This window comes from Protopterus annectens, chromosome 2.part0, assembly GCF_019279795.1.
Source record: "Protopterus annectens isolate FY-2018-M chromosome 2.part0, PAN1.0, whole genome shotgun sequence".
NCBI classification, from domain to species: Eukaryota; Metazoa; Chordata; order Ceratodontiformes; family Protopteridae; genus Protopterus; species Protopterus annectens.
The window spans coordinates 276,962,885-276,989,154 of NC_056728.1; the positions used below are offsets into that span (position 1 = coordinate 276,962,885).

Consider the following 26,270-nt stretch of genomic DNA (forward strand, 5'->3'; position numbering starts at 1 on the left):
GTAATTTTTAGGTGTCATATACCTTTAATATGAAGCATTGTGTATTTCGAATTTTGGCGCCAAAAAGTTTAAGTGCTGAGAAGTTTGTTTCAACTTGTTCTGATGAAGCTTGCCATTTAGCAAGTAAAAGCGCTTAACCTTTTTGGATTATTCTGTGTTTTGTTTAATAAAATTACAGTTTGGCGGAGGATTTCGTTGGTTTTTGAAGACATTTGTTTTAATTGTTCCACTGGCTTTCAAAAAAGTTTATTTAACTGCTGAGAGTTTGGCTGTAGATATCGCTGGTTTTTGAAGGCATTTGTTTCATTTGTTCCACTGGCTTTCGTATACACTTTTCAGCTGCTGAATTGCCGTTTTCTTGGTGAGTTTCGCATCAAGACACTGGGACTGTCAACGTTCTATGTTTTATTCTATTTCATTTCCATAACCTAGAGTAATACATTTCATTAATACCCCAGACTTCCATTTAATCTGTTTTTCTATGTAGTTTTTTTTTTTTTTGTATACAACACATTTTTTTCAATAATTTTAATGGAATTATTTTTTTTCTGTTTTCTGGCTGGTCGTGAGGCCAGTAAAGCTTTGACACAGCCGCTATTTCCATAAAAGAAGCCAGATGTTTTTTCTTTCCACTGTCATAATTTGTGTTTAGGCAACCATCAAATCAGAGAGCTGGGATGGGGGTTGGCATAATATCCAAGATGTTCATCTCACAGACAAGAGGTACAGGGTTTGATTCTCACCATGGCAAATTGGCTAGGCTTTCAGTTAGACTAGTATTTATCCATGAACCTAGACTATTAACCCATGAAAAGGTTGGAAACAAGCTCTAATGTGCACCTTATTGCATCTAAACCATGGCTTATAGTGGCCTAGTGGCTCCCAGATTCCCAGTTTAATTTGATTACTCCCTCGGCTGCTACTGCAATGTAATTTTGGCAGGATAGTGTACGTTAAAATGATGGAGAAAGAAGCTGAAATGTAAGACAAAAGTGTAAAACAAGGAAGAGATTCTGTCAGGATGGGGGAGCGGGACAATATGAAGCAGAGGGGGCTGTTATGATATCCTTTGCCTAGGGTTCAACTTCACCAAAAGCTAGTTCTGTTGATCAGAATCAGACATCTGAGGCGTATCCAGTCCAACTGACCAGAATGAGTGGGTACTGAGACAGTCTGTATACAATAGTGATTGATTCCAGTTGCTGTTTGATCACAAATGAATGGACAATGACCTGCCATAAAACAACCCTGCACCATTCCATTCAGCCCCCACACATTAAGTCATTTAATATATCCTCCTTGCTTTGAAATCACCAGCTTTCATTGTAAATGCTGTATATAGATTATCCAAAATAGCAATTTCAACCATTCTAGTATAGTATACTTGTTTTAGGTTTTCAAACTAAGATTGATTCTTCAAATCTATAGCTGTACTGAGACCACATTGTTTTGTGAAAATTGCTAAACCTTTTATTTGTTCTTTCCAGTGACTTCATAATCTCTGCTGCCAAAATTTAAGATGTTGAATATTTATTCTCTTCACTGTATGTATTTGTATTATTTCTATGCATGTCAAGTGTTCAAATGTTTTGTACTCATCAGGCCAGGCTGGACTAAAAATGATCCAAATGGATCAATGCTCTACCCTAGCCAAATATGGGTAGGTTTGACACAATGGTTAAGGTGTTTACCTCACAGACGCAAAGTACATGGTTTGATTCTGACCTCAAGACATTGACTAGGCTTAAAATGGCCTTCAGGTCAGTTAGCATAGGCTATTCACTTATGAACTATGAACATACGAAGCCTGAAAAATGCATTTCAAGAAACCAAAATAAAAGCATAAGGAAATATTTTAAGTTTGTTAAAAGGGTAAGTGGGCTACTGTAACAATTGTTTCAGCTACAACATGGGCCAAACTGGCTATACATAGAATTACAATGTGTAGTACAAATTGTTACAGTATACGTATTTACTGTGCAAAGAGAATAAAATACAATGTGTATAAGCAATCATTACTTTACAACTTTAATAAAAAAAAGGCATGAATTTGGAGTAATGGACATTAGGCAGTATGTGCCTAAGAGAACAGCTTTTAAGGGTGAAGGATAGTCTATGGTTGGGTGACCGACTGATCCCACCTGTTTAAACAATCTGCCATGTTCACAGTTATGTTATGCTTGGAACTTAAGACAATCAGAGTGGAAATTCTTCAGAGCTATTCGCCTATCAAATTTAAATTTGTTAAACAATTTAGGTACAAATGGAAAATACTGTATACAACATGAAGAATAAACTGGAATGCAGCAATAAACTGTGAACTCCAATCACCTCAAATACATTTCAAAGAAAAAAGGGAAGATGTTGTGCAACAGAAATTTCTTCTCTTTTGATGCAAGATGCGCTGCAGCTAAAACAGTGAGAGGAACTGAAGAGAAAATATATAAGGAATGCTCAAATCTATCTATATCTGTACCTAGCCAGTGCAAGGCTCAACTGGTTCATCACAAGGAATGTGCAAATGCTTTTTTCAACTCCTAGTTAGAGAAGGTACACAAACTGAGTAAACCAAAATGTTTTGACTTATTGTTATAACAACTCTTACAAAAATATATTCATTGCTCCTAGGAGCACATACAAAAACATCCAAAGCTATAAATTACAAAATAATTTAATTCTAGACAAGCTTGTTGTAGGTGAGAGAAAGTCAATGCACAGGAGGGGTGGGGAATAAGGTGAGTGGGAGTTCCTAGTATAACAGTGATCTTCACAGCTGAACTTTAATGGATATGGTGCACACCCTCATACATTCCTACCATGTATACCATAAGGATTTCTGCTGCTGTAATACTCCTAATATGCTAGAGTACAAAACATGTTGCAGAGCAGTCTAACCTTGGACCCAGGAAAAGGACTGCAGCATGTGTTGGAAGATAGCCACAGGCAAAACTAGTGGCATGGCAATATGCTGCATCTTGCTTTGCCCAGACTTCCAGCCCCTGTCCGTGTCAGGCATGGTTACACATTAGATAAGAGAAAGGAGGTCTCCACATAGAACGCATCATCAAGAGGCTGACTTTGTGCAAGTAAATATGGCATAGTTCAGCCAAATTCATTCTCCTCTTGAGTTCAGCATCAACAGGAAGGAAACTTATTTCTCCTCCAAACGATATCTGCTTTGGAAAGACGTATGAATTAAACAAGGAAGCACTTGATACAAGAGCTGCTGGAGTCTCAGAAACAGCAATACCCATACAGCTTATGAGGAACAGAAGAACCCACGCCCACAGACATCCCCTCTGGTCATTCAGTCCTTTTAAGATGCCTTTGAGAGCAGGTCACTACAGCAAAATCTGCATTTACCAACCTTTTCTGATAGTTTTTATACAAGTATTTGGATTTTCAATGACCTATGTTGTAGAGTACTGTTACCTGCCTACATGCTGCAAAGATTTAAACAGGGACTCAATATCAAAGAGAATGCTCCCACAGATGCTTATTAAATGATGTCAGATTGAAGTGCAGCAACAACTGTAAGAGAGTACAGGTTACTTCTGGTGCAGTGCTCTCACATTCTGCCCCCAAAGGGGGTTATCATGGGGGGCACTGGGCCATTGATAGATAAAGCTGCACTTCTTTGGGGTTGCTGACCTATTCCAGTGTGGGACTGGCACAGGGTCCTGAAGACCACTCTTTGTTTCTCCCCTGCAGTGTCCTAAAGACCACTCTCTCTCTCTCTCTCTCTTCCCCATACTAACTCTTTAATCATCATGTTTGTATTTTTTTTATGTTTTTTGGTACCTATGCTTTTTATTAGGGGAGTCTCTGCTTCTCTCTTGAAGCTCCCAGACAGTTTTCCTGCTGGTTGGCTAAAGCATTGCTTTTCCCAGTTGTGTACCACAAAGGCACTTAGATTTTCAGAACAGAAAATAATTTTCTTTTTAGAACTATTACAGTGCTTGCAAAATGTGAATAAAGTATCTGTACCTAAAACAGAAAAAAAAGTCCTTGCAAGTGGTAGCCTTTTAGGAGACTCATCATCTTCTTTCAGCTGTTCCCATTAGGGGTCGCCACAGCGGATCATCTGTTTCCATTTCTTTCTGTCCTCTGCATCTTGCTGTCACACCAACCACCTGCATGTCCTCTCTCACCACATCCATAAACCTTAGCTTAGGCCTTCCTCTTTTCCTGTTACCTGGTAGCTTCATCCTTAGCATCTTTTTCCCAATATACTCAGCATCCCTCCTCAGCACATGTCTAAACCAACATAATCTTGCCTCTCTGGCTTTGTCTCCAAACCTTCCAACCTGGACTGACCCTCTAATATACTTATTCCTAATCCTGTCCACCCTCTTCACACCCAGTGCAAATCTTAACATCTTTAACTCTGCCACATCCAGCTCTAACTCCTGCCTTTTTGTCACTGCCAATGTCTCCAACCCTATAACATAGCTGGTCTCACTAACCTCTTGTAGACCTTCCCTTTCACTCACTGGTACTCGTCTGTCACAAATCACACTCTTCTCCACCCACATACCTGCTGATGACACTTTTAAGGGTCACCAACAATTTGTCAATTAACACAAATTTCAAGCCCAACACACTAATTCAATATGCAGAAAGGAAAAAAAAACCCAGACTGGGGTAATTATCACCCTATGAAGGTGCAAGCAAGCAAAAGGTTGGCTTGCATGAATTCTTTTGACAAAATAGAACTGATGATATTAGACTGCTCTTCTCTTTATAGCTGGGCTTCCTTTTGATAGCTTCAACATGGGAGGGAATGCAGTTCTGCTCTGGGGATGTCTAATTACACTAGTTCTTACCAGAACATCTGCAAATAGTCCCATGAATAAGAACCATTACTGCAGCACTGATTGATATAATGAACATAACAGTGTTCTTGGATTCAAATACAGCTGAGGTGATCTGTGGTGAAGGAAAAAGACCTCTGCTGACTAATGCCAAGTGACTAAGCTCTGTAACCTTCCCAAACAGAGGGAATGTGTCATGTATAGCTCAGGTATAGTGAATGATGCCTGGTGAGTATGTGAAGAGAAGGCTCATTATGGGGAAGAAAAAGGGCAGTGAAAGGCCTGTGCTGCACCCATCACTGATATAAAACTAAACTGCTAAATGGCGTTCTCTCATACACACAGCCATATTCCACTATATTATGAACAAGCTTCTGAAAGTCCAGCAATGGGACAATGAAGGATGAGGGTCTGACAGAGGATATCAAAGTATATAGAAACCAGCTCTAACCTTCCACGCCAAGTAGCAAGCTACTAATATTAAGGTAAAGGGAGTTGATTGCTAGGCCACAAATTTAACCTTTCCCTGGAGATATGAAGACCTGGTACCTGTACACTTAAAAAGCATCAGCTTGGGGTCTACTTTAGATCGATAAAAAGTCAAAATGTCGAACACTCACATGAGCATAAATGCAGAAATTCAATGTTTATTTTTTTGGATTGCAGTGCAGTGAGGATCGGAATATTTGACCTTTCCTCACTGTAGTGCGATCTCGGAGTTGAAATATACATTTAGCGGGGGATGTGGGGAGTGCAGCCCCCACAATAGCGATTTCAAATTTCTGCATTTATGCTCATGTGAGCGTTTGACATTTTGATTTTTCGTCTATATAATATAGAACCTCAGCTTGCGCCATCATATAAAGTGATGCTCACCTCCCTCACCCCCCAAAGTCTACAACCTAAGAGCTGATACCATGAAGGAAAATTTCTAATCCTCCTTGCAAAGGCCTGCAGATTGCACCTGGTGTGAACTTTGTTCACCGATGAACTTGCAGTTAGCAAAAGTCCAGATGTTTAGAGCTTTTATTTTTCCTGCTTTTGCCTGGAATTGAAATTAACATTAAAAAGCTTGTTTATATACTTGGCAGTCTCCATGCAAGGTGTTTATGACTGCTGAAACTTTTTCTTTCTTTCTTGTTTTTGTTTTTTGTTTACACCAGTGACTCTGGGCCGAAAAACTGGCATCTGCGACAACTATCAACTTTCTAATCTGCTACTGCATAAAAAGACTCTTCCCACAGCAGATCTTACTCATTAAACAACGAAGATGACTTAAATGTGCACGCAGATTGGAGAGACCAATCAATGGGACCATTATAAATCAAGCATTCCCAAGAGAAAAAGTCCATACACTCAGTATGACTTCAGTGGCTGAACCAATCATGCTGCCAAAAACATAAAAAGAAAAAGAGAGGGCGAGAACCTACAAAGTGGAAGGGAAACAGAGAAGATTCTCTCGTCTTAAGAACATCAATATCCCACATTTGTGTCTCTGCCTAAATGCACTGAATAAAGGAAGGATTCAGAATGAATTGTCTCCAGGCTTCTTTTTTTCTTTGACCAAACCTAACCTGCTGGAAATATCTCCAGCAAGCAACTTTGCTCCCTAGCAGGCAGACAAGAAGAATATTTTGCCTAACCACGGAAGCTAACATGGCACCAGTAACTAGAACTACTTAAAAGAAAAGGGTTCCACAGTGATACTTCTAATTTGAGATGTGATTGGCTCCCACTGCCCTTACAAGTAACCATAGGATTTTTAGCTTCACATTTGCTTTTCTCTCTTCTTATTCTAAATACAAGAACACACAATACAAACATAATGAGCACTTCTTCAGTCTCCTCTCCTGTAAGCTGTATGCCAGTGATGTACTGTCCAAGCATATGGCTGCACATGCTGTAACAAACAAAGCGACTAACAAGTAAATAAAAACAAAAAAGCACAACGTTCAGCTCTGTGTATTCCATATTCAGCCACCATCAATCTGGTACCTCAGCCATTCGCCTTCAGGGATCCGAACAACAAATCAACATACTTTTCTTTATATATATGTGCAACCTATCAGCCCTAACACTTCTTTAATTATACAGTTAATAAAAATCTTGTCTCATCTCTTTCATTTACAATAAAGATCAACAATTTCTATACATTTCCATTTAAAGGCATTAAATATTTGCTTCTTGATTTAACCCAAGACGAAATAATGTGTTCTCATTTAAAATTAGCTTAGTTTCCAATTCTAATAACTCACTTACATAATCACTACCCCCTGGCAAAAAAGGCTTTGCTAATACTAAAAAGAAGAAATCAGAGTCTAAGCCCCCATGTGCTTCCATAAAGTTCTTAGCTATAGGACTGCTACTATTACAGTTTCTAATATCCCCATAGATGCTCCAATATACGAATTTTGGCCTACTTTTAGTTTGACCCACATACCACATAGGCTTTGAACAATTGCAGCTTATTATGTATACAATCCCCCTGAATTGCAATAAAAAAATTATTTGCAATATATTTTCTTCCATTAGTTTTTGTACCAGATAGATTTCCTTGCCTTAGGGCACATAGAACATCCACAGGAAAACATACCTACAATTCATTTAAAATACATTTAGGCTCATACATAATTTAATACTTCCTTCAAATTACTACTCCTCTTATATGAAAAAGTAATGTGCCAGGGGAATAAACTTCCAATAACTTCATCTTCACGAACAATATACCATAATCTTCTAACAATTCTCTCTAAGCAATCAGAAAACGGCAAAAATCTAGTCACAAAAATATTTTTTCTTCAGTATTGTCAACCTGCCTATTCTGACTTACTCTAAATTTCCCTTTATTATATGTTTTCATTTTCATACCCCCCAAAAGGCATGCTTTTGCTTTATCAACCTGCTTCTTAGTGTAACCCCCTAACCTTCAATCTGATTTCCACTTTATTTAACTCCACCATTTTCAAACTTGCATCACAGGTTTTATCAAATATCCTTTTAAACTCCCCATAAGGCAAAGAATCTAATAAATGATTGGGGTCCATACTAGTAGCATGCAAAAAGTTAACAGCTATATGCTTCCTAAATGGTTTATATTTCACAACTGTCCCTAGCACAGACAGGGTAACATCAAGAAAATGTATACTATTCTTATTTAGCTCATATGAAAATTTAAGACCATGAAAATTATTATTCTATGCCTCAAAAAATTCCAAAAAATCTTTCATGTCACCTTTACATACCAAAATCAAATCATCTGCATCTTTTTTAAAACACCACATTTTTCACACAGAATTCCATTTGGTATATGAACTGTTTTTCACATTTACCCATATATAGGATTGCATACTTTGGGGCAAATGATACCCCCATTGCAGTGCCTCTTAACTGCAAAAAAATCTCATTTTTGAAACAAAAATAGTTGTGGGTGAAGCAAAACTAATAAATATAACAAGTAGGAAATGTGAGGCCCCTTCCCCATCATCTTGCTAATAGCTTCAAAACCCCACCTATGTTTTATATTAGTGAACTTACATCAAAGGATACCCAGTAGTAGTCTTGTGACCAAATTAAGTGTTTAACTTCATTCAGCAATTCTTGAATATTTCCAATATGGATTGGTACCTTGTTTAAAAACTTCTTTAAATGAAAATAAAAAAACTACCCACATTTTGTAAATAAGATCATATACCAGAAATAATAGGCATCCCAGAAAGATTTTGTAGGTTTTTTGAATCTAGGAATTGCATACATAATTAGGTTAATAGGATTCTTAATACAAAGCCTATTAATATCATCGGTTTCCAAAATTTCACCCTTCTTAAGAATTTCATATAACTCTGAGTTAAAATCTTCTATACAGTTATTGGGCAGTTTTTTATATTCAGTATGAACATTTAAAAAAGCATAAACAATCTTCAGGCACTTTTCTTTATCCATAATTACCTAATTTCCACCCTTATCCGCAGGTTTAAACACAATATCATTCCTTACTTTTTTCAAATATTGCAGGGCCAACCATTTATTTTTTGTTAAATTATAACTTTTCTTAGAATGCAAAAATATCTAAAATTCATGTACAATTTTCTTACTTATTACTTTTTCAAATAAACTAATAACTGGAACATTTGAAGGGGGAGAAAATGTACTCATACTGGCAAAAAAGGTAATTCAAGCTGGCCGAGTTACCAGATCGATGGTGGCTGAATATGGAATTTTGCACATGCTGTACCCATGCACACCCAGCACCTGGCAGTGGAGGCGAAAGAAAACTTAAATGCTGCCATACAATGATATTACTTAAAAAGGCAAGTAATTTCTTTCTTAAATAATGTGATTGTATAACAGCAATATTCCAGTCCTGTGCATGGGGGTAGCACATGATTGTACCCCATGGATGGCTTTAATAACGTGAGATTTGTCCTCATCATTACACCACATCTGCCATAGGCAAATCCTGTATTATACATACGCAGCTGTTGATTATTGATAAATTATCTGGTATTTGCAGACACATTGAAAAGGGCTATGCATTTTAGTTACTGAAGGTGTGAAACATGGCTTTGCAACAACGCCATATGCTGGCTAGTAGGACAAAAAAAAAATCAAAACCCTGAACAAGGGTTCTGAGATTTAAATAAAAGTTGAAATACACAGCACAAGGCTGTCCCCAAAATTTCAATCACTAACAGGAATCACCTTAAGTGAAGGTCAAATCAGTGCTCAACCTTTAGCAAGAGGGTCCTATGTACTGATGGAAAAAAGCAAAATTATTACGTAGCAACATATCAAACACAGAAATGTGCTCAAGGAAGGAAGCAGTAAATATTAAAACGGGGCAAAGAAAAAGTCACTTTGCGTGTGTACACTGCCAATTATAAGGAAGACTTTTAGGTAATAAATGTGATCAGGTTAGAGAAGAAATAAAACATCATAACAAAAATGCTGTAAAATCAATTTCCAGTAATGAGCCAGGAAAAAAAAAACACCACACAAAAGTATTTATATTTTAATTCCAGATGATAACTCCACTAACTACCTTGATTATAGCAAGCTCAGATGCTCATAAGCCTAGTACTTTATATACAACAGGAACTTCTCATTGTAACATTTGTTAATGTCTGTTATGTACTTCACAGATAAAGATTCTAGTTGTCTACTGATGTACTATGTTCTTCATCTGTAAATATGTTGTAAGTAATTGCTATGTTAAATTGTTAATCGCTATGTAATCCAATGTAACTACTGTCTGTTTATTTTACTGCGGAGCTTTTCTCCCCGGGCCTCCGCTGAAAATGGACCTACGTCCAGTCGGACACTCCCGGTCAACAAATTTAAATAAATAAACTAAAAACAAGGAACTAGAACAGGAATTGCTCAATTTGCTGGCAATAAGTGCATCAGAAGAGATCAAACTCCCAAATGAAAGCACTCTGTTTTAACTTTTTACCAGTAGGTCACATACCTGTTTTAACCTTGCCAATTCTTTCAGAGCTCGTCCCCACTGTTGCTTATAATGTAGTTTGGACTTTGTGGTAGATTCCAACTTTCTTTCAAGTTCAACCTAACAGGAAAAAAAAACAGTAAACTGAAACAATATGCTTGAAGAGGATTGGCAAGAAAAGTAGAAACATTTACACAAAAACAGGTACAGAATATGTATGTGCAGTCTGGACGAAGGAGGGAAAATGAAAAAGTTTACAAAGTTTAAAGCCATTATGCAATAAAATATAAATATTATGGCAGATGAACATTTCTTGTTTAAAATAAGTTACTATTTTTTACTAGCTAGAAACCTGTCCAAAATACATTAGGTTAGCCTTACAATTCAGACAGTATAAACTTATACTTTAGTTCTCAAAGCATTAAAGAAACTATATTATTTATTTTATTTAAAAGGCTGATCTAACTTAACATTCCAGCTGCGTTTGCATTATTAATTGGAGTGGGAGAGAAATACTTTTAAAATGGTTTGCCTTTTTGGTGTACTGCACCACATTTAACTTTCTGCATTCTCAAACATATGCAAATATTAATAAAAAATAGATTATCTTGAGAGACAGAGGAAGCTAGTGGTCAAGAAACATATGGAAGGTGGCCCTTAATAGCAACTACTTCTGAAAGGTAAACTAAGTGACCAGGTGCAGCCTAGCTATCTGAGCTGTGCTTGTTCTTTTCACTTTGAGCATTACTTATTCCCTTAGATCCATACTGCAGAGGAAGCAATGTCCTAGTATAGCACGCTATTTATATATGGTAATTAGTGAACAAAGCACAACATCCACTTGATCCCCACAATGGCAGTGCCAAAGATGGGGAATCAAAAACGCTTATTATGAATACTATCATTTATAAAACAAAGGTTGCATTATTTGATTTTGGATTCTTTTTTTTTGTAACGACTTAACAATAACAGCATAAAAGTAGCTGTTATAAGAAAAGAATAATCCAAAACTACCCAAGATGTTTCGTCTACTACTTGATCAAAGTCAACAACTCCTACTCTGCTCTTAAGAAATACATCATTAATTAAATTAATTAAATTAAATCAATTAAAGCCCTTCAGCTGGAATTTGTTCTAATTACTGAACTTTTAAAATAAAATACAGATTATTATTGTGTAGTTAGGACAATATCTTACAGTCTGAAGACGGGGGAAAGTACAACTGTGCAAGATACTCTCCATAACAGTAGACAATTAAATCATTACTGTCTTTAGTCTTTCAGAGTAACAGGTCTCCTGCAGAGGGCAATATTAGCTCAGAGTTTTCCCCAGACACCAAATGCTAGAGTCTGTCGGAAGACACTGGAATAACTTAATTTTAGTCAGGAAGGCATAACCCAACCTCCATGGCCACAGCTTGCTCAATCCTTGGAAACAAATCTCATGAGAAAAAGCTCAACGTAAATGACTGTGAAAGCATGCCAGAAGTACCATATAGGATCCCTTTTTTGCTCCAACAGGCAACATGTTGCAACAGGTTGACTACTAGCACTCACTCAGCAAGATGTGGAAAAGAGAAAAAATGCCCTTCTCAGGAAATACTACTATACGGTAACAGTGATGACATCAAGCTGTATCAAAGAACTTAGCTGCATCTATTACAGGAAAACTGGATGGTTACATGAATCTGCCCAGCTGCATCCTGCAGATGAGAACAAAATGTTAATACAGTGCCTTACCATTAACCTCCACAAAACAAAGTCTTACAAACTACGGTACTCCTTAATGCTGTTGGCTAACAAGTACCTGATAATGATTTTAGGAACTACTCAACGCAGCACAACACCAGGACTTAAAAATTCAGCAAGGGGGAAAGAACAACCTAATACGCAAGGATAAGGATGATTCAGTGATTTGCTGTCATGAAATGAACATCACTCTCAGTCACATATATTGCTAAAGCGTGCTATTCTCTTTGCCTTCACATCTTCAAGTTTTTGGGGGTAAAACAACAAACCATGCATCTACTGACTATGCAGAAGCACCAGCTAACATCCCTTGAACAGCTACTTCAGCAAAACAATTTCTAGCCTTAGAAATGCAGTCCAGTTTGTGTTTATGTATTTCGGTCTTAACCAAGTTGCTGCATCACAGGGAACAGCAGCCATAGAAACCCAGCTCAGAAAAGGCTGCAGTGGCATATCAGTTTCATTTAATTAAATCACATTTATTTAAGCAAATGCTTTCAGTACATTAATGCAAATAATACAAGATATAAAACACTATCCCAAATACTTTTAACAGAATATATCCTCATGCTGCTCGCATGTTTGCATCATTAGTGCAAGACAGAATTTTAAAATTAGATGCAAATGTGAAACTAAACTTGATATAAACACACACACAGATATATATATATATATATATATATATATATATATATATACACATGCACGCGTGCGTGTGTGTATAGATATACATACATATACATATATATGTACATGGGTCTACTTCACGTGACTGAAATTTCATTTGACTGACTTTCATTTGGCCGAGATCAAAATACCTAATTTTCAAAATACTGAAAACTCTCTTGACTGAATCACATAATACTGAAACCTTACTATGCTACATTTAAAATACTAACTTGTAAACCATAGACATGCACACTTACACCACCAATGACTCCTTCCAGAACTTAAAACCTACTTATGTACCCTCTTAACAGAAACCAGACAACATAAAACCAAACTAGGTGGGGAGTTATGCCCCTCCACACCCCCTAACTATATATACTAACTCCAGGATCGCACTACAGTGGGGAAAGGTGCATATACCTTTTACTTACCTTACAGCAGTCTACACGCTCCCACTACTGCTGGAAATGCACAAAACATGTGCCATATTACTTGAGATACTTCCCATAAAAATGCAAACAGACATACGCACATATAGAAACACCACAACACTACTTTCTACATGACTATCGGTATTCTGGCAATCAGCACTGTAAGTTGCAGTAATTATTTTTATCACAAGCAAGTAACAGAAGAAGGTTAACCCACATCATTTCTATAGCTTACAATTCAGTATAATGAGATTCAGTCAAATGAGTTTTCAGTATTTTGAAAATTCAGTATTATGGTCTCGATCAAATGAAATTCAGCCAAATGAAATTTCAGTTATGTGAAGTAGACCCACGTACATCTTTGGGAGTGTGTATATACATAGACACACACGTGTATTTTTATATATATATATATATATATATATATATATATATATATATATATATATATATACATATACACACACACACACACGCACACACTCATTTATAAATAAAATAAATGATTATGCAATAAGTTACTTTTAGGTATAGATAATACATGGTTTACTCATGGTTGGAACTTACATTATTCATATTTGAACGCGAAATAACATTATTATACAATATCACTAAAAAGGAAATGCCTTACCCCTGTTAAGGTATGTTCCTGTATAACAGGACTTCATTTTAGGGGAATGTGCCTTGATACCACCTAGAATGGATTTGCTATGGTGGGAACAACAAGAAACAATAGCTGAGGACAAGCATCTGGAAATTTTCTGTTTAGACCCAGGTGTCCCTTTTTGCTCCTTGATAAATAGTAGCTGATCAGCTTTTGTAAATGGCTTAGTCCACAGTATGCAAAATCTGTTCTCCTTGACTTTTGGGTTATGGGTAGAAAACTATGCATGCAATTGTTGGCTGGATTCAAAGCAAACTCTGAAACCACTCTGAGCATGGATGAGGGTTTTGTTCTTAGAGATGCCTTATACCTATGGAAATCCAATAGTCTTCACCCACCATGAAAGCCTGCATTTCAGATAGTGTTCTTGCAGATGTCAGAGCAATGAGGAGTACAGTTTTCAAAGTCAAGAACCTTAAATCAGCTTGATGGGAAGGTTCAAAAGGCGACAGCCAACTTCTCCAGCACACAGCTGACAGAAGAGAAGAACAACCTGTTAACGAGGAGGATTCAGGTGTAAAGCTCCTTTCAGAAAATGTTTCACAACAAAAAGAGGATCCATGGACAGACACGCTGAAATGGTTACAAGATGAACCTTCATACAGGAATAAGCGAGGCCAGAGGAAAGTAACTTGCACAATTATTTAAGCACCAGTGGTACAAAAATCCATGAAGGGCACCTGGTTATTGGTTAAGCACTGACTAGAAAATTGCTTCCACTAACCAACATAGGATTTATTGCCTCCTTTAGTACCTTCTGCACATCCTAGCAACATAAATGTCTAAAAGGTATTAAAACTGAATCATCGAGCCAGTCAGTTGAAGTTTATTGATATTGGGGGTGTATCAAACTCCACCCTCCCACCAGTTCTGTGCGAGTAGATCCAGTTTGCGAGGAAGTTTGTAGTACTTGCACTTGGCCAATTCCATAATAAAGGAAAACCAATGTTGCCTGGCCCAAAGGGTTTAAGCCCCAATTATTTTTGCGGTATCCTTTTGAATTTTAAAACTACCCTGGATATCAGTGGAAAAGAAGGAAACACATAAAAGAACATTCCTTTCATTCAGGCTTGTTTGCAAGGAGCCCTGGAATGAAACATGTTTAACTGTCTATTTTGAAAGGACATGAACATATATGTGGTGTGTTCCACAAAAGTGGATGAATTCCTGGAAGATCACCTTGTTCAATTTCCATGCAAGAGGGTCTTGTCCTGGTTCTGCTCAGCAAATCTGTCACTATGTTTTGCTCTGCCAAAATGTAAGATGCCTGGAGAGTTGAGCAAAGCTAAACAGCTAATTCTCAAGCCACCAATGCAAGCCTACATAGTACTGTACACCACAGTGCTTGTTGCTATATCACATATCCAAGGTATCCCCTTGTAATCACTTGAAGTGGTCCGGGGGACCAAAGATGATGGAAAGACATTAAGGTAAGGATCACAGTCAATCTGTCTTTTCATTCAATGTGGTTAGGTCTGTCTGAAGGATTCATCAAACCTCAAGTCATTACCCCTCCAAAAACTGCTCCCCAAGCAATATCTGATGAATCTGTGGGAAAGATTGGTTTGTGGTCTGAGGACAGGAGAGACCTGGGTTTAGTTGAATATGTTGTCTCCACCAATGCATTTCCCTTTTCATAAAGCCCAAATTTGGAATTTAATACTCCAGAGAATGTAAATGATGGGTATGTTTTATTTTCTCTCTTTCTCCCTTTCTCTCCTGTATAATCTGACAAGAGGTATCATCACACTCACAGAAGCCATGAACCACAGGGTCTAAGACTGATTGCAAAAGTTCAGGAAAATTTTCAGAGGACTACCTTTTTGTGTTAAAAATGCCTTTTGAAGAGAAGAATCTATAATGCATCCCAGAAACACAATCTTGTGGAATTGAGTTAAGGAAGGTTTTGTCATATTTATCTGGAAATCCAGACTGATCGAGACATAACCCACATTAATGACTCTTAACACCTGGATGAGGATTCTGCAAAGACAAGCAAGTTGTACAAATAGGGAAAGATGTGAATGTCATTCGGTCTCCAATAAGCTATGGTTGGGGCTATACATTTTGCAAATACTTTTGGAGCTGCATATAAACCAAAGGGTAATGCAGAGAACTGATTATATGGCCCCAGAAACAGAGAACCTTAAAAATTTTCTGAAGCCTATTACCATGGGAATATGCTAGCAATAATCTTTTAGAAATAGAGATATCAATACATCATATCATACATCATTTGGGCTTGACTCTATGAACTACAAACTATTATTTTCTACTTACTCTTCTTTTAGCCTTCAATCTACTTAATTACTGATGTCTTTATTATATATACCTGTACTGAAGAAATTTAAAATTTTATGCATTCTCTTACTGTAAAACTTGCCTAAATGCCTGTTTTTGATGTGTGTTAAATTCCCTATGTATTTTCGAATGCCTGTTTTAAACTGCCTATGAACTTTGAATGTACGTTTAATACTTTGCATTAGATAGTGGAGCTTTTCTCCTCGGGCCTCCACTGAAAATGGACATGTATCCAGTTGGACTAGCCTGGTTAACAAATGTAAAATAAATAAAATAAAATAAAATAAATAAATCAAGTAACTCGTGAGGAATAAGAGGTAACAGTTTCTGTAAGGTCAAAATTTTTGAACTTTGGAGCTTTCATGTACATAGTTAGAAAGTAAAAATCTAGTACTGGTCTCCAAGAATCGTCTTTTTTAGCTACCAGAACCATTCATTAATATAAGTCTTTGACCCTTTGATTTAAAGGCACTGGTTCTATGACCCCCCCCCCCCCCCGGGTGTGTAAAGACTGACAAACCTGGAGAAAAATGTGTTTGGTTTGGAGGGTGGCAAAGTAAATCCTTGAAAGAAGTTCTGCACCCAGTGCCATCTGCAACTCTCCTGCACCAAATTTTCACCTAGGAGTCTGAAACAAATCTTATGCCAAAGGCGAATGTGAGGGACTATGTTTTGTGACAGATTTGTACAGATATTAGCTGGGGGATGGGGGGAGAAGAGGGTTATTCAATACTGTTGATCTGTACCTTTTTCGGAAAGAATCTCTATACATATTTTCTTACCCACTAGCCATTTCTTTTTTCACATTTTGTTTGCCAGAAAATGGCCAAACAATACCTCATTATCTAAAGCAGAATCCAGGAGTTCAATTTCACCTCATCAGCAAACTTTTGGTTATATACCCAAGCATATCTTTCCAACACTGCAGCAGTAGCAGTGGCCCTGCACATAGTATCTGTATGATCATACACACTTTTCAAACCATTTTACATACCTAAGAAACGGAAGAAAAAGTTGGTTCAAAAAAGAGCTTTCTGTAAAAAGCGTGGAAGCCAATTCTGTCAGACTGTCCATATGACACGGTACAGATTTCTACATATATGCCAACAGTACCTTATATAGCTTATCTGCTTTTTTAGTGAGGACTTATGGCCGGGCATCAAGGTGAGTACAGGCAGCATTCAACACATCCCCCAGGGCTGGCAGTATAGCAGGGATAAGACAGGAATGAGAAATACCTAGTTGTAACATATCATATCTCCTCAGTTCAGGGGGGATCATCTATTTGTTCCCATAAAAATATGTCCTTTATACTGGCAAAAGTCTCATTAAAAGAAGATTCTTCTGGATGAGGGCAAGAATTAAAACTTTCTTCCCAGTAAAAGACATGGGCAATCTACAGCAGAAGCCGTCCTATATTTGTCAAAAACAGAGTTTGACTTTGCTTCATTTGCAATAATATTACAGGGTATGCTCATCTGTAAAGGATTCTGAATAGCAGGATTTACTGCCTGTAATGCATGCCTAGTGAAAGTAAGGAGCTCCTCTTTTTTTAACAGTAATAACTTCATTAGAAGGACAATGTTTAAATATTTTAATAGGAGTTTCAGCATAAGATGAGCAACTGGAAGGAGGGATGCATCCCCAGTCTAATGATATCTTGCCCCAGTTACCCCTAGAAGAATCTCCCTAAGAATCAGAGAAGATGGTTCTCCCATGTCCTTTTAAGTACTGGAACAGCCAACGAGGACATGGCTAACCACCAGTTCATGCTGGCAGAAAGGACTACAACAGAGGAAGCAGGAAAAGTGAGTGGTCTTAGGAAAGTACAGTTGTGGAAGTAAAGTTTATCATAATAGTAGATGTTCGAATAATCACTACTGCAGTAGCCTTAACTATATGGGTTATATCCTGCCAAGGCTATAACAGCCGGCCAGCTTCCAAAGCTTCAGGGTACCTTCCACACTCCTAAATGATCAGGCAAGCTCAAGCTAGGCTGACTAAAAGACAAGTTTGGATGTGAAGCCCTTCAAAGCTTTCCTGCCAGCAGAGAGAGGGCAACAGAGACCTCAAAGGGCAATGCTGGGGAGGGGGGGGGGGTGTCCACACCCTGGCATAAAAAAGCACACCAAAAAACAAGGGGGATGGAGGGAGGAAGCTGCTACCGCAGCAGTGATCATTCAAACATAGGTTCATAGGTTCATACTAGGCTATCTGCCCTAGGGCATTTATAAGCCTAGCCCAAAGGTTTGTGGCTTTCACCACCCCTTAAGTTTGAAGGATACTATGCCCATTATTTTGCCGTGCCTCTGTCCAGCAGTGACACTGAGGTGATCCCTGGGGTAAACCTGCGATCTCCCATCCATTGGTCAAGATTTCGCTTGAACAAAGCCAGCGAGGTGCTCTGCCTCACATGTACCGGGATTTTGTTCCACATCATAGGGAGTCTCTGGGTGATGAATCTGTCCCTCCAGCACGTCCTATTTATAACCGTGTTAAGGTTTAAGTCTCTTGCTCTTGTAGTTCTGATGGATTTGGATTTTTTGAGGTGGAGCATGTTCATTAATTTGTCCAGCAGTGACACTGAGGTGATCCCTGGGGTAAACCTGCGATCTCCCATCCATTGGTCAAGATTTCTCTTGAACAATGCCAGCGAGGTGCTCTGCCTCACATGTACCGGGATTTTGTTCCACAGCATAGGGAGTCTCTGGGTGATGAATCTGTCCCTCCAGCACGTCCTATTTATAACCGTGTTAAGGTTTAAGTCTCTTGCTCTTGTAGTTCTGATGGATTTGGATTTTTTGAGGTGGAGCATGTTCATTAATTCTGGGTTGGACATGGCCTTGTATGTCAGGCACAGGTCACCTCTGAGCAGACGGTATGCGACTGAATAGAGCTGGAGTTCCTTCAGTCGGGCAGCATAACATCTACTATTATGTTAAGTTTTACTTATACAACTGTACTACATTCGTCATATTCATCACTGCTGCAGTAGCCTTATCTATTTGGATAGATTACTGTAGCTAACGACATTTGGGAGTTGCAAGGAGAAAAGTTCAGAAGTCCCTGGAGAATGGTGCTAGCAAAGCAAGATCTAGACATAAGAAGCAATCAAGCTTATAGTGCTTTGTAAAATACGTACAGAGGAACAAATAGCAGCTTCTGGAATACATCTAGAATCAAACCCTTTTCAGAAAGCCATAAGTGAAGTCAAGGCTTTTAACCTGTCTGGAATAGTTTTGTTTTGGTGAGTATAACAAAAGGTAACAGCCTTAGACAACAATTTGAAAACAGTCTATTTTGACAGAGGTTGTCCCCTCCTCTTGCCTTCACAAGAAATGAACAAGTGATCCAAAGATCTTAAAGATTTAACTCTGTCAATATTGTCCCTGTGTTGTTTTTGGACATCCAGGGTATTAAGCATCCTTTCTCCCTCATGTTTAGGTTCAGGAAAGAAAACAGGAGAGACAGTTTGGCTTAAATTAAACCTGGATACCACTTTAAGCGTAAAAGGATTAGTTCTCAAAGAAACCTTGTCCCTATGGAAAATGAGATGCAGCTGACTCACCATAACAGCTTGCAACTCACATACCCTTCTTGCAGAGATCACAGCAATCAGTAAAACTGTTTTCCATGTTAAGAACCTCAACTCAGCCAGATTAGCTGGCTCAAATGGAGCAAGTGTTAGCTTCTATACAGATCCCAAGGAGGGGTTACTGGTTTTCTTTGAGGTCTGTTATGCAAATCCCCTTTCAAGAACATTTTGACATAAGACTGTACTGAAAGAGGAGGATCCGTGGGCAGACATGCTGAAATGGCTGATAAATGAACCTTGATAGAGGAATAAAAAAGGCCATAGGATAGTAACTCACACAAACATTGTACTGCCAGAAAACAACTAGCCTTGCATGGGTGCTAGTTATGTTGTGGGCACTAACCAGAAAACCTTTTCCATTTGCTAATAAATGATTTTCTAGTAGCAGGCTTTCTTGCCTCCATTAGTACCTGCTGCATGTTCTCAGTAAACAGGTGCCTAAAAGGAATTAAGACCCTATCATCCAAGCAGTCAATTGAAATTGACTGTCAGGGTGTATCAAACACCCTTGTTAAGGTGTGAGTAGATCTAGTCTGTGAGAAGTTTGTGATAATTGCTCTGGCCATTTCTAAAAGAAGGGAGAAAGCACAGTTTTGTACCTACCATAAATGTAGATGTTCGAGTGTTCACCCTGCTGCAGTCATCACACTTGGGTTATCCTGTCGTCAGGCGGCCCCACAGGCGGCCGGAATTCCAAAGTCATGGTCCGGCGTCGGTTGCTGTCGCCTCTTCCCTGACGTCAGTGCGCCAGGGGTATATATAATGCAACCAATGCCATTTTCTTCAGTTTTTCTTGCCCCAGATGTCAGGTGCCCCCAAAAAGGTGGCCAGAAATTAGTACCAAAAGGAGTAACCACAGCACAAACACAAAATCCTTTCAGCTATAAGCAAATACATCAGTAAGGCATAGCAGAGATTTAGCCAGTAGATCAGAGGGGATGGAGGGAGGGTAACCTGGACTGCAGCAGGGTGAACACTCGAACATCTACATTTATGGTAGGTACAAAACGGTACTATGTTCATCGTGTTACCCTGCTGGAGTCATCACACTTGGGTAGAATCCCAAAGCTAAGGTAGGGGGGAGGTATCATAGAGGGTTAGTGGAGGCTATAAGGCCCTGCAGAACTGCAGTGGCGAAGCCCGCCCTGGACTTTGAGTAAAGAGGTAAGTGATGGTGTTTGGTAAAGGTGTGTACTGAACTCCAAGTTGCAGCTTCTAAAATTTCCTTGGTTGGAACCCCCCTGAGAAAGGCTGTAGAGGTAGCTGTTGCCCTGGTAGAGTGGGATCTAATGGTAGCAGGAACTGGTTTCCCATGATGGGTATAGCAGAAACGTATGCAATGACCTATCCATTTAGAAATGGTTTGCTTTGATATAGCCTTCCCTTGAGAAGCTGTAGCATAGGATACAAAGAGCTGGTCAGATTTTCTGAAAGCTTTAGTTTTGTCCAAATAGTAACGAAGCTGCCTGTGAATGTCCAAGGAATGCAGGAGTCACTCACCTTTGTTCTGTGGATTGGGGAAGAAGGTGGGTAAGTGGATGGTTTGATTTAAAGCTACACTGGAAACCACCTTAGGCATAAAGGAAGGATTAGTTCGTAGAGAAACTCTGTCTTGATGAAAAATGAGGAAAGGTTCCACTGCCATTAGTGCCTGTAGCTCTGAGACTCTTCTAGCAGAAGTTATTGCTAGGAGCAGGGCAGTCTTCCATGATAGGAACTGTAGGTCTGCAGAGAAAGCTGGTTCAAAGGGAGGTAGCGTTAGTTTTTCCAGAGCAAAATTGAGGTCCCATGTTCGTGTAGGAGCTCTCCTGGGTGGTCTAATGTTTTTTGCCCCTCTGCCCCCTTCCTGGTGCTTGCCTAAGGTGGTTTCCAGTGTAGCTTTAAATCAAACCATCCACTTACCCACCTTCTTCCTTAGAAGAGGATATGAAAATAAAGGTGGATTCGTGTTGTAGTGAGCTGAAATAGCCGAAGCGTGGATTTTAATTGAGGAAAAGGAAAGTCCTTTGTGCAACATCTCAGCTAAATACTGTAGAATGTGAGGCATGTGAGGCTGAATTGTGTCTTGGCCTTTAGCTTGGTTCCAGGCACAAAACCTTTTCCATTTGTCCGAATAAGCCTTCCTGGTGCTTGGCCTCCTGGCTTCCAGTATAACATCCAGAACTGCTTGTGAAAGAGGTGCTGGTTGGATGATTTGCCATGCAGCCAGATTTAAAGTTTTGAGCTGGCTGTGAAGAATCTGATTGTTTTGTTGTGTGAGCAAAAGGGGGATTTGAGGCAATATCCATGGTGGGCCGTGGGCCATATTTTTCAATAGCTGATACCAGTGCTGGCGTTGCCAGTCTGGGGCTATGAGAATCAGTCGTGGTCTCTCCTTTTTGACTTTCAAAAGAACCTTTGTGAGGAGAGGCAATGGAGCGAAGGCATATACTGTCAGGTTTTTCCAACTGAAAGAGAGAGCGTCCACTTTCCAAGCTTAATGGTGAAATGTCCTTGTACAAAATTTTGTCAGTTGATAGTTTTGAGGACTGGCAAACAGGTCTATGTCTGGAAGGCCCCATTTTTCAGTTATCATTGAAAGTATTTGTGGAACTAGTTTCCACTTGTGGGGATCCTTGATGTTTCTGCTGAGGTCGTCTGCCAATGTGTTCTTCTGTCCTGGCAGGAATTGAGCTTGTAACTGGACTTGGTAGGCCAGAGCTGTGTTCCATAAGGTCATTGCTTGCCTGCATAGAGGGTAAGAATGTGTACCCCCTTGTTTGTTTATGTACCACATTACTGTGGTGTTGTCCGTCTTTATTGCAAGTTGTACTGGATGTAATAGATCCTTGAAGGCTGTCAGAGCTTTCTGTACAGCTAGCATCTCTTTTTGATTTATGTGCAGATTTCTTTAATCTGCAGTCCATAAGCCTTGAATGCATTGTCCTGCCATGTGTGCCCCCCAGGCGTAGTCTGAAGCATCTGTTGTGATAGTTTGCCTGACTGGGGGCAAGGTGAAAGGCTGACCCTTGTTGAGGTGACATGCCTGTGACCACCATAGAAATTCCTGTTGTAGGCAGGGAATGAGAGATATCATCGTGTCCAAGCTGTGGCTATGTTGAGACCATATGCTTTTTAGGTACCACTGTAATTTCCTCATATGCAGCTTTACAAATGGTATTATTAGTATGCAAGATGCCATGAAGCCCAAAGCCTGCAGAATTTTTCTTGCAGTTAATTGGGTCTTTGTTGCCATTGTCTTGAAATATTGAGTCAGTTGTAGTTGCTTGTCTGGCGTAAGATAAGCCTTCTGGGCCGTTGTATTCAAGCTGGCACCCAGGAATGTCATTTTTTGTGAGGGTACTAGTTTTGACTTCTTTTCGTTTACTGTGTACCCCAGGCAGTTTAGAAGATGCTTTACAAAGGCCAGACGATGTAAGAGAATGTCTTTGCTTTCTGCTTGGATGAGGCAGTCGTCCAGGTATGGATATATTTGAATTCCTCTTTGTCTGCAGTATGCAATTACTGGTGCCAGGCATTTTGTGAAAACTCTGGGCGCAGTAGATAAGCCAAAGGGCAGTGCAGAGAATTGGTAATGGGTTGAATCTGCAATGAAATGGAGGTATCTTCTGCAACTTTGTCTGATAGGGACATGCAGGTATGCCTCCTTGAGATCTAACGTTACTAGCCATGCTTCCTTGCCCAACATGGGAAGTAGCTGCTGTAGTGTTAGCATCTTGAATTTGGGTACTTGTAAGTAAGTGTTTAGAATTGAAAGGTCCAGAATTGGTCTCCAGGCATTGTCCTTTCTGGGCACTAGAAAGAGTCTTGAATAAAATCCTTGGCCTTGCTCTCGAGTAGGTAACAGTTGAATGGCTCTCATGTCCATGAGAGCTGCAATTTGCTTTTGTGCCTCTGCCCATTGATTTTGTGGCAGGTTGGGCATTCCTCTTTTCATTGGCAAGGTGTGAAAGTGGAATCTGTATCCTCGTAAAATTATGTCTAGGACCCATTTGTCCTTTGTGACAATGTGCCAGTTGTCTGCAAAAAGTGCGAGTTTTCCCTCCAAGGAGGCTGCCAAGAGAGTATTGCTTGGCCAGATGAGGTGCAAGTCATTGAGTTTGCCTTCTGGTGGTTTGAGACCTGTCGTCTCCTCCCTTCTGTGTTGTAGAGCCCCATTGGCGAGGTTTATACTGGGCTTGTGGTTGTCCTCTGCCTCTTGGGTGTCTGTATTTACCCCTCTGTGGTCTGTCGGTGGCTGGCAAGGAGCAATTTTTTGTTGGCCAGTTTCTGCTGAAGCGAGGGGGTTGTACTTGTAGGAAATATTTGACTGTCTGCATAGATTTTGCCTTATCTTCCATTTTCTTTAAAACTTCTTCTGCTTTAACTCCAAAAAGAACATCTTGCTGTAAGGGAGCATCTAGTAGTTTTGCTTTAACATGATCAGGCAGAGTTTGTTCCTTTAACCAAGAATGCCTACGTATAACAGACCCAGTGACAGCTGCTCTGCAGGAGGCCTCCAAAGAATCAAACCCACATTGTAAGGTATGTTTACCCACCTGCTCAGTGGCGTGCAACAGATCCTGTACTTCTTTCAATTCAGATTGTTGAGGGAGAGAGGTTATTCTTTCCTTTAACTGAGAGATTAGAAATTGCTGATACTTAAGCATGTGAAATTGACAATTCAGTGCCCTCATAGCTAGTGTGGCTGAGGTGTAAACCTTTTTCCCCCACCTGTCTAGTGCTCTGGAATCCCTCTCAGAAGGTACTGGGTTTTTAGCCATAGAAGCCTTAGCCCCCTTGGGACCCTGTGAGATAGTCTCTGGGTCAGCTACAGGGCTTTTGTAAAGAAATTTGTGGGAATCAGGCACTCTATAGTATCTGTCAGGCTTAGCTGGAGCAGGAGGTAGAGAGTCTGGGTTGAAACTGGATTCTAAGTAGACATCATCCACAATGTCCAAAACTGGTGGGATTGCAAGTGGTCTGTGTTGGGGGAGTAAAAGAAACTCTCTAAGCCTTTTCTTTGAATCAGAGTAGTCCTGACCTTCCCAGTGAAAATGTTCCCTCATTGTGTGTAAAGTTTCCCCAAAGGAGTAGTCTTTAGGAGGAGAAGCTGAGGGAATAGAGTCCTCAGCATCAGAATCTTCATAAGGAGAGTAGGAGTAGTCTTGGTCCTCAGAAGAGTCTGAAGAAATGGACATTTGCTCAGAGGATGCATAATCTTCCTCTTGTCTAGGCCTTTTGTCAGGAGGGGGCTGGGAACCCATGATTAAAGAAATCAAATCTTCAGCCATTTTGAGCTTCTGTTTCTTAGGCATGGGGCCTTGAACAGGAGACTGAAGTGCAGTCCTTTTAGATTTAGTAGGAGTCTTTGACTTAGAAAACGTTTTAATGGTGAGAGTTGTCGGTCTGAAAACGCCTTCAGAAACCGACAGCGTTTCTGTAGTACCGACGTCTTTTGTAGCAAAGTCGTCGGAAGGGCCTGAAGTAAAAGGCTGCGTCGACCTGGTACATTCCGTCAAAATTTCTGTAGCGGTCTCAGGTTCCAGATCTGCGGTAGTCAGGGGCTGCATCAGAGCCTCACTGAGGACCGGAGAACCGGAGTCCAGATCGGCTGAGGCCTCGGAATCTGGCTTAGGCCTGGGCTGTCTGTCCTTATCCCTGCGTTTTTTGTGCACACCGGTAGTCGGTTGCTCCGACGGCATGGTGTAGTTAAATTTCCTACCGAAGTAGTGTCGTGTGAAATCAAAGCGTCTTTTAATAGTACGCTTATTAAACCTAGCACAAAACCGACAAGAAGTGACGTCATGGTCTTGGCCTAGGCAAGGTATGCAATAAGAATGAAAATCCCTATGAGGTATTTGCTTCCCACAAGAAATACAATTGTTAACTTTTTCTGACATCGGTCTGAGGCAAGAAAAGTTTCCCCAATGGGGTACTTAGCTTTATAGAAGACTTCGGTCTGAAATTCAAATTCGAAAATCTCAGGAGTCGGCCGACAGGCACTTGCAAACTGCTTCTGCTTCGGGCACGGCGCTACAAGAAAGACTGAAGAAAATGGCGTTGGTTGCATTATATATACCCCTGGCGCACTGACGTCAGGGAAGAGGTGACAGCAACCGATGCCGGACCAAGACTTTGGAATTCCGGCCGACTGCGGGACAGCCTGACGACAGGATAACCCAAGTGTGATAACTGCAGCAGGGTAAAATGATGAACATCCACTGTTGCCTGGGCCAGAAGGGATTCACCACAATGATCTTGGTGGATTACTTCTGAATCTTCAGAAGTTCCCTAGATATTAGTGGAAAGGGTAGAATAGCATACAGTAACATTCCTGTCCAAGGAAAAGAAAAGGCACCTGTCTCTCAGGCCTTCTTACATAGAGTCCCAGAACAGAATATCGCCAGTTGATTGTTCAAATAGGAGGCAAAGAGGTCCACTTGAGGAACTTCCCACAGATGGGTCAAATCTTGGAAGACCCCCTGATCTAGTTTCCATTTGTGGGGGTCTGCTCTGGTCCTGCTCAGCTTGTCTACCACAAAATCTTATCTAATGGAATGCAGGATACCTGTACAGTAAGAGTGTGCTGTGAATCTATATCCCAAGCTATCATGGCTAGTCTG

At 39.8% G+C, this 26,270-nt stretch overlaps 1 protein-coding gene across 1 annotated transcript in view; it reads right to left on the minus strand.

Moving 5' to 3' along the window:
• The window catches only part of CEP120 (centrosomal protein 120), a 1,674,147-nt gene that overhangs the window by 338,795 nt on the left and 1,309,082 nt on the right, over positions 1–26,270 (minus strand). The window contains exon 18 of the mRNA XM_044060765.1: positions 10,279–10,377. Within this exon, the coding sequence (XP_043916700.1) occupies positions 10,279–10,377 (99 nt within the window). The remainder of the gene's footprint in view (positions 1–10,278; positions 10,378–26,270) is intronic.